Below are 9,401 nucleotides of genomic sequence, written 5' to 3'. Positions count from 1 at the left end.
TAAGCCAGACGTGTATATCGTGCACACTGCAAGACTTGCTGGGAGAGAATGATGGGGCGCCACTAGAGAGCGCCCCGTTGGGGACATATAGACAGACAACCCTGGCTGGGTTTCCTAAGCGCAGCCAGGCTGATACCCAGCCGGTCTATTCCCGCATTAGGCTAAGGTCAAAAAAAAAGGGGGGAGGAAAGTTGGGAAACCAGCCGTTTTGCCTTTAAAATGGCTGTAATCCGTTTTGGAGATCGCGCATCCCGTGCGCTCTTTACGCACAGAGAAGTGAAAACCGACTTTGCGCTCCGGGGCGCAGCCAAATTCTTCCGGGCGCGGCTGCCTCCCCACGGGGGTGTTGCAATGCAGGCAGAATGCGGACGCTTCCAACGGCGGAAGAGGAGCCCGGCCACTCAGCTCCCTTCTCCGCCTCGATTCTTGCCCCCTTTGCGTCTCCCCAAGAAACGCGGGGAGATCGGCGAAGGAGGGAGAGAGAGAGAGAGAGAGAGGCCCCTCTTCCGTCTCCAACTCGCCCGTGCGTTTTTGCGCAAGGCTTCCCCGCCGCGCCCTACTCCGGCTGCTTCCCTTTGGCTGACGCCCAGCGAGGGAGGAGTTGCTCTGCAACGGACGGGCGGAGACGGGCGGCGAGGGGTGGAGGGTGCCCGAGCGACGCTCCTGCGCCGAAAAAAGCTTCCCTCGCCCTCCTCCGGAGTAAAGATCGGGGCCTTTTTTTACTCCGTTCTAGGCCGGGCGCAGGTAAAGACTTCGGGGCTCGGCTTTCGGAAAGGTGAGATTGGGAGAGGGAAAGTCTTGGGAGTTTGCGATCCGGTTGGGATTGGCCTTTTTGGGGGGAAATATGTATAGTTAGTATCTGCCTATTACACAACTCGCTCTTCCTGGAGAGCTTCAACTTGGCCTTGTTATTTCTTTAAATAAAAGTAGGGTTACATTCTTCATTTGGGGAAAAGCAAGCGCGCCGGTTTAAGGAGGTTTACGTTCGCTTTGGGGATTCTCTCTCTCTTTTTCCCCTGCTGGCCCTCCGTGGCTTTAATGCAGAAGAAAAGGTACTTCATGGGCAGAGAAGCAAGGGGTTGTCTCCCCAAGAGGATTGCTCTCCATGGGTGAAAGCAGCGGGTTATTTGCGCTGCAGAAAAGTAAGGGTTGTGCCAAGCGTTTGTGAGATTTCTCCACCCCTGGTAGTCCCAGTCCGTTTGGCCTACATTCTGGACTACAATTCCCTCAACCTCTTACCTGGATGGGTGTTGTGGTCCATGCATTTGAGGGCTTTGCCAGGCTCCTTTCCCCCTGCTTTGTGTTGAATTTCCCTGCGATGTCGTGGCTGAATTGTAAAAGATGTATATATATCTTAACAATTGTACCGTCCTTGCATATTTTATGGGCAAAGAAAAAAGGAATATAAATATCTTTGGATTGAGTCATTGTGTTGGCTACCCGAACCAGGTTTTCATAGGCGTGACTTTTCAAAAAATTTTACCAGCAAAGTTTCTAAACTGTTTACAAGTTCTGGGATTTAACTTTAGGCCTTCCAGAGGCAAAACCTGGATCTGTATTATCGTATCTTGTGGTCTGTCTTCTAGAAATGACGACCCAATGAAGATTCTAGTCCTCCAAGGGAATGATGATTTAAATCCAAAGATAGTTCTGCTGTGGTGTGGAAATTTGTTACCTGTTTCCCAAACTTCCAAGCCGGGAATTTTTACAGCTGTTCCTGGCAAACACAGTGGTAGTATCCTGGTTCTCCGCCTCTACTTGCTGTTTAACTGGGTGATGTATTAGTTTCTCAAGAGAAGGTTTCAATGCCTTTTGATCGGAAAACGGGAAGGATGTTTAAACCGGGAGTTATTTGTTGCTCCATCCTGGATCTTCCAGGTAGTGTGTTGAGCCTCCAGGCCTTGCTCAAAGTAGTGGAACTTTCCAGGAAATTGAAAAGCCTCCTCGTGCATTTCAAAACTCAAGAGATGCAATTTAAAGTGTTGGTTATGACCTATAAAGCTGTTAGCAAATACTTCAAAAGAAAAGGATTTAGGGGTAGTGATTTCTGACAGTCTCAAAATGGGTGAACAGTGCAGTCAGGCGGTAGGAAAAGCAAGTAGGATGCTTGGCTGCATAGCTAGAGGTATAACAAGCAGGAAGAGGGAGATTGTGATCCCCTTATATAGAGTGCTGGTGAGACCCCTTTTGGAATACTGTGTTCAGTTCTGGAGACCTCACCTACAAAAAGATATTGACAAAATTGAACGGGTCCAAAGACGGGCTACAAGAATGGTGGAAGGTCTTAAGCATAAAACGTATCAGGAAAGACTTCATGAACTCCATCTGTATAGTCTGGAGGACAGAAGGAAAAGGGGGGACATGATCGAAACATTTAAATATATTAAAGGGTTAAATAAGGTCCAGGAGGGAAGTGTTTTTAATAGGAAAGTGAACACAAGAACAAGGGGACACAATCTGAAGTTAGTTGGGGGGAAGATCAAAAGCAACATGAGAAAATATTATTTTACTGAAAGAGTAGTAGATCCTTGGAACAAACTTCCAGCAGACGTGGTAGATAAATCCACAGTAACTGAATTTAAACATGCCTGGGATAAACATATATCCATCCTAAGATAAAATACAGAAAATAGTATAAGGGCAGACTAGATGGACCATGAGGTCTTTTTCTGCCGTCAGACTTCTATGTTTCTATGTTTCTACCTGGCTTAGGACCAGACTTCTTACAGGACTATCTGCTGCCTCATGTATGCCAGTGGCCGGCCAGATCCCACAGAATCGGCCTTCTCCAGATCTGGGGAAGGGCCTTCTCTGTGATGGCTCCGGTCCTTTGGAAACAACTCGCCCCAGAGATTCACCTCACCCCCACCCTCCCGGCCTTCTGCAAGGTTTTAAAAACACAACAGCCTGGGGCTGTTGAGCGCTGATACCTTGCCCCAGCCAAATATTATGACTTTGATGAGATGGAAGTTGGTTGAATGGCTTTAAATGTCTTGGGTTTTTATAGAGTTGAATTATTTGGATTCTCAAATGGGTAGGATTTGATATTGTCGATTTTGTATTCTTTTATGCTGTGTAAGGCACTCTAAATCCCCTGGAGGAGGGCGGCCTAGAAATCCAATAAAGGGAGGGAGGGAGGAGGAAGGAAAGAGAGAGAGAGAACTCGTATTTATGACAGTTATTCCGTGTCCCAAGGTTACTCGATCCTCTTTTGCGACCATCCAGCAAGCAAAGTGAATGGGGAAGCCAGATTGACTTAGCAACCAGATTTACAAACTTCACATCTCCAGCCACTCATTTTAACACCGGGAGCAAGAAAAGTCGCAAGAAAGGGGGGGGAAACTCAATAAATGTCACACCTAGCAGCAGAAATTTGGGGGGGGGGGGATTGGTTGTGGTCGTATATCGAGGACTTCTCGTTTTGCCAATTTTCAATCCCGTGTGGTTTTGGGTTCAAGTTTCAGGACAAGCTGGATGGCTATAGCTATTTTTGTCTTTATAGTAGCCAAACGTTCTCAAACTTTGTGTTTTGCAAAAACAAGACAGGTTTTGTCAATACAATGAGATTTGGCTAGGTCAAAATATTCAGTTGGTGTTTGAAATGTGGCTTTTTGGGGCGGGGGGCTCAAAATCCACTTCCGATATTTGTTATACTTCACTAACTGTCTGTCTGTCTGTCTATCTATCTCTATCTCTCTATCACTATCTATCTATCTATCTATCTATCTATCTATCTATCTACCTATCTATTTCTATCTATCTATCTCTATCTCTATCCATCTATCTCTATCTATCTATCATCTATCTATCTATCTATCTATCTATCTATCTATCTATCTATCTATCTACCTACCTATCTTTCCAAAATGCCACTAAATCTCCAGAATCCTTAAAGGCTAGAAACTTGAAATTTGCCACCTATGTTCCTCTTGGCTCCTAGATGCTCACTAAAAAGGATTTTTCAAAATGACCATCAGAGCATTAGTATTTCCTATATTATTATTATTAACAGGCTGTGATGCTAAGGCGTTCTACTCCCCCTCCCCACCTGAAAAGAAATCTGTCCCAAATGCAAAACACAAGCAGAGGAGAGAAGCTTCCGTTTTACTTTCCCAGCAGCAAGCAGCTTTACAGAACAGTTGAGCTAAGCCAGCAAGGCTAAGGAAGAGAAGGGGATGGGATAGGGGAGGCCTCTGTGGGGCAAGCCTCGGGGAGAGAAGGGGAGAGGAGAGGATCAGGCGTAACTACTCAATTATTTTCAAGCTGTAAGTGTCAATTTATCAAGGCCGACGATATAGTTTAGCTGCGGAGCATGGGTATTCAGCTAGTTACGTATATTTGTGAAGTTATACTTTTTTATTTACATTTCACATTTGTTTGTTTGTTTGTTTATTTGCTTGGGCAGGGGGGTTGGACTAGATGACCTGCCAGCAGGTGCCTTCCAAACTCTGTTCATCTGTTAAGTGTGGATTTGTTTCTCTGGTCTTTCTCACCTTCGGATACCGTTTGAGCAAGTCCCGACCTATTCCTACGATGGGCGAGTCTGCCAAGGGTTTTCTTTTGAGCCGTGAGTCATCTCTTAAGGATTTGGTCAAATGCCTTCCCTTAATATGCTCATGGTAGCAGGTAATCCTTGACTTACAACCATGCCATTAGCAGGCGGTCAAAGTTATAGCAGCGTTGAAAATAGTGACTTACCGTATTTTTTGGAGTATAAAACGCACCTTTTTCCTCCCTAAAAGAGGCTGATAATTTCGGTGCATCTTATACTGTGAATGTAGCTTTTTTATTTCAGCCCTAGCCACTGTTTCCTGTAAGCTGTGCGCGTGCACGTGTGCGTGCCCCAAAATACCCCCCCCACGCACCCTTTTCCCGGGGGGGCGGGGAGACCGTCAGTAAAAAGAAAGAAAAGGAGCCGCGGCCGTCACTGCCTCCCCATGGTGCCTCCGGCCCCCTCGGCCCTGCCCCCCACCCACCCAATCGGCCCCCTCTCCTCCTCCGCCGCCTCCTGCCTTGGGGCGCGCCTCTCCCGCGGCCAAGGCTGCCGATTCTCCTCCTCTCCGCGCGCTTCGGGAATGCCCGCCCCGCCCCTCTCGCAGCCCCTTTGCTGGGAGCGCTTTTGTCCCAGACTTTCAGCAAGGGGGCTGCAGTAGAGGTATAACCTGTCCTCATCTTTATGACTACCCCAGCATTCTGACAAACACTTGATCAAAATTCAGAGGCTTCTATTCACAATGGCTTGCAACATCCCTGAGGTCTCAATTTCTTCCCTCCCAGCCGACAACCTTGGGGGAAGTTGGATTTTCATGTGACTCACTTAACAACTTCTGTGATTTGCTTAATAAATGTGTCCAACATGGCTGTCCAGTAGGGTTCCACTTAACAATGGAAGTTCCAATCCTAATGGTAATTTAATTGTGTTCTTATGTCAAGGACCGTCCATATTTTTTCTTTCCACTTCTGATCTGAGGCCATAGTAAATTCTGTGCTTTATGCGTGCGCACATGATTTGTCTGCGACCTCATAAAACTCCCTGGCTTTATTTTGGATATTCCTTTTTTTTAATAAAAGTCTTTATTGATTATTTACATACAAAATAAACACACACACACACTCCATAAAAAACAATCACATAGAAAAGATAAAATATATACATATTTTGTTTATGTATTGTATTTGTATACATTGTATTGTATATTTGTTATGATATTATTATTATATTCTGTATCGCCTTTATCCTGGAGCTCTAATGTTAATTTGTTCATTTCAGCAACTTCATTTACTTTATTAATTAGGTTTAATGTTGTTGGTATCTTATCGGTTTTCCATAGTTGTGCATATTGTATTGTATATACATAAACAAAAGATAAAACATATACACATTTACATTCTTATCATAAGTGCAGTGGTACCTCTACCTAAGAACGCCTCTAACTTACAAACTTTTCTAGATCAGAACCGGGTGTTCAAGATTTTTTTGCCTCTTCTCAAGAATCGTTTTCCACTTACAAACCCGAGCCTCCGAAACTGTAACGAGAAAAGGCCTGCGTGGAGCCTCTCTAGGAATCTCCTGGGAGGAAACAGGGCCGGAAAAGGTGGGAAGAAGCCTCTGTGGCGCCTCTCTAAGAATCTCCTGGGAGGAAACAGGGTTTCCATCCTCCCTGTGGTTTCCCCAGCTGCACGAATTATTGGCTTTTACATTGATTCCTATGGGAAAAATTGCTTCTTCTTACAAACTTTTCTATTTAAGAACCTGGTCACGGAACGAATTAAGTTCATAAGTAGAGGTACCACTCTATAACATTTAACAGAAAGAAAAAAAAGGTCAGCTATTCTACTGACTATCATTTTTGAACAGCCCTTGTATAGCCCCGTATTTTCTTTCTATGCGCTTTTTTTCTTAGTTACAGTAATTTTTAAGATCAATGAGTCTTTTCCCTTTTATACAAATAGAATGTGAATTTAACAACAATTTACATTTATATTCTGTTTTTTTAGATATGATTGTAAGATTACATATCTATATTTCCATTCAAAGTTTCTTCCAAATCGTGGGGGATGAATGAATCTACTTTTTATATTTCAATATCTTTCTTTCTTCAACCAGTCACATTCCAGTCAAGCCCTGAGTCTGCGGAGAGGGGCGGCATACAAATCTAATTTATCATTATTATTATTATTATTATTATTATTATTATTATTTTATTTTTTATTTTTATTTATTTATTTATTAGATTTGTATGCCGCCCCTTTCCGTAGACTCGGGGCGGCTCACAACACAATAAAAACAGTTTATAACAAATCTAATAATTTACAATTTAAAATATTAAAAAACCCCATTATTAAACAGACATACACACAAGCATACCATACATAAATTGTATAGGCCCGGGGGAGATAACTCAGTTCCCCCATGCCTGACGACAAAGGTGGGTTTTAAGGAGTTTGCAAAAGGCGAGGAGGGTAGGGGCAGTTCTAATCTCTGTGGGGAGCTGGTTCCAGAGAGTCGGGGCCACCACAGAGAAGGCTCTTCCCCTGGGGCCTGCCAACCGACATTGTTTAGTTGACGGGACCCGGAGAAGGCCCACTCTGTGGGATCTAATCGGTCGCTGGGATTCGTGCGGCAGAAGGCGGTCTCAGAGATATTCTGGTCCGATGCCATGAAGGGCTTTAGAGGTCATAACCAACACTTTGAATTGTGACTGGAAATTGATCGGCAACCAATGCCGACTGCGGAGTGTTGGTGTAACATGGGCATATTTGGGGAAGCCCATGATTGCTCTCGCAGCTGCATTCTGCACGATCTGAAGTTTCCAAACACTTTTCAAAGGTAGCCCCATGTAGAGAGCATTACAGTAGTCGAGCCTCGTGGTGATGAGGGCATGAGTGACTGTGAGCAGTGAGTCCCAGTCCTGATAGGGCCGCAACTGGTGCACCAGGCGAACCTGGGCAAACGCCCCCCTCGCCACAGCTGAAATATGGTTCTCTAATGTGAGCTGTGGATCGAGGAGGACGCCCAAGTTGCGGACCCTCTCCGAGGGGGTCAATAATTCCTTCCCCAGGGTGATGGACAGACAGGTGGGATTATTATTATTATTATTATTATTATTATTATTATTATTATTGTTATATTCTGTATCGCCTTTATCCTGGAGATCTAATGTTAATTTGTTCATTTCAGCAACTACTTTATTAATTAGGTTTAATGTTGTTGGTATCTTATCTGTTTTCCATAGTTGTGCGTATATTAATCTTGCAGCTGTTAATATATGTATGATCAAGTATCTATCTTCCTTTATTGTTTTTATCTTGAAAATACCTTAGAGAAATAATTCTGGATTATGTGGTATTTGTTTATGAGTAATTTGCTCCAGATAAATTTTTAACTTTAATAAAAAAACTTTTGGGGCATGTCCACCAAAGATGGTAATATGTTCCTGTAGACTGTTTGCGCTTCCAGCAAATTTGGGGAGATATTTGGGTACATTTTAACCATGCAGGCTGGAGGTAAATGCCATTTATTTTGGATATTCTGTGCAGTTCCGCTTTCGGTTTCTTTTCAGTAACCATGAGGACTAGAGCCGTGAACATAGAGATACCATATCATACTCAGCAATCAACAATTTTCCTACCGACTAATCTCTCTTCTCTGTTTCAGGGAATTTGATTGCTCGGATAATCAACCAAGATGTCGGAAGAGATCATTGTCCCCATTTATTGCACCGGGGTGTCAGCTCAAGTCCAGAAGCAACGGGCCAAAGACCTGGGTTTGGGGAAACATGAGAACGCAGTCAAGCACTTGGGTCAGGATTTTGAGAGGCTTCGCAACGAATGTCTGCAGAACGGGAGCCTCTTCAGGGATGAAACTTTCCCGCCCACGGCGTCTTCGCTGGGTTTCAAAGAACTGGGGCCGAATTCTTCTAAGACCTACGGGGTCAAGTGGAAACGCCCAACGGTGAGTCTTGAATTTGTAGGGCGCAGAAACTTATTATTATTATTATTATTATTATTATTATTATTATTATTATTATTAATTGGATTTGTATGCCGCCCCTCTCCGTAGACTCGGGGCGGCTAACAACAGTAATAAAAAAACATCATGCAAATCCAATACCAAAAACAACTAAAATATCCTTATTATAAAACTAAACATCCATATAACAAACATACCATGCATAAATTATAAAGGCTTAGGGGGAAAGAATGTCTCAGTTCCCCCATGCCTGACGACAGAGGTGGGTTTTAAGGAGCTTACGGAAGGCAAGGAGGGGGGGGGGCAATTCTAATCTCTGGGGGGAGTTGATTCCAGAGGGTCGGGGCCGCCACAGAGAAGGCTCTTCCCCTGGGCCCCGCCAAGCGACATTGTTTTGTTGACGGGACCCGGAGAAGGGACCTAACCGGTCGCTGGGATTCGTGCGGCAGAAGGCGGTCTCGTAGATACCCTGGTCCGGTGCCATGAAGGGCTTTATAGGTAATGACCAACACTTTGAATTGTGACCGGAAACTGATCGGCAACCAATGCAGACTGCGGAGTGTTGGTGTTACATGGGCATTCCTCTGAAAACCTTTTTTTTCTTTTGGTAATCTCAAGGAGACCATCATTGATCCCCATTCCCTCCCCACTCCAGGGGGAAGGATACTGCAAAATCCCCATTTTCTCCTGATCAGCTGTGACTCTGGAGGTGGAGATGGGGCTAGTCGGAGATGGTATTTACCGGTTCTCCAAACTACACAAAATTTCCCACTACCGGTTCTCCAGAACCTGGCTAGAACCTGCTGAAATCCACTTCTGCTTTATTAGCAGATTTATTATTTTCAAAAAGGGAATACAGTAGTACCTCTAGATACGAGTTTAATTCGTTCCAGAATGGAGCTTGTATGTTGAACCACTCGTATCTGGA

At 44.3% G+C, this 9,401-nt stretch overlaps 1 protein-coding gene across 1 annotated transcript in view; it reads left to right on the top strand.

Moving 5' to 3' along the window:
• Positions 1 to 630: 630 nt before the first annotated feature.
• Positions 631 to 9,401, top strand: part of CAPN1 (calpain 1) — a 60,541-nt gene continuing 51,770 nt past the window's right edge. The window contains exons 1-2 of the mRNA XM_070766617.1: positions 631 to 775; positions 8,159 to 8,455. Coding sequence (XP_070622718.1) covers positions 8,189 to 8,455 — 267 coding nt within the window. The 5' untranslated portion in view covers positions 631 to 775; positions 8,159 to 8,188. The remainder of the gene's footprint in view (positions 776 to 8,158; positions 8,456 to 9,401) is intronic.

The sequence above is a fragment of the Erythrolamprus reginae genome, chromosome 13, assembly GCF_031021105.1.
Source record: "Erythrolamprus reginae isolate rEryReg1 chromosome 13, rEryReg1.hap1, whole genome shotgun sequence".
Classification (NCBI taxonomy): Eukaryota; Metazoa; Chordata; class Lepidosauria; order Squamata; family Dipsadidae; genus Erythrolamprus; species Erythrolamprus reginae.
This window is presented reverse-complemented; position numbering and strand designations above follow the sequence as displayed.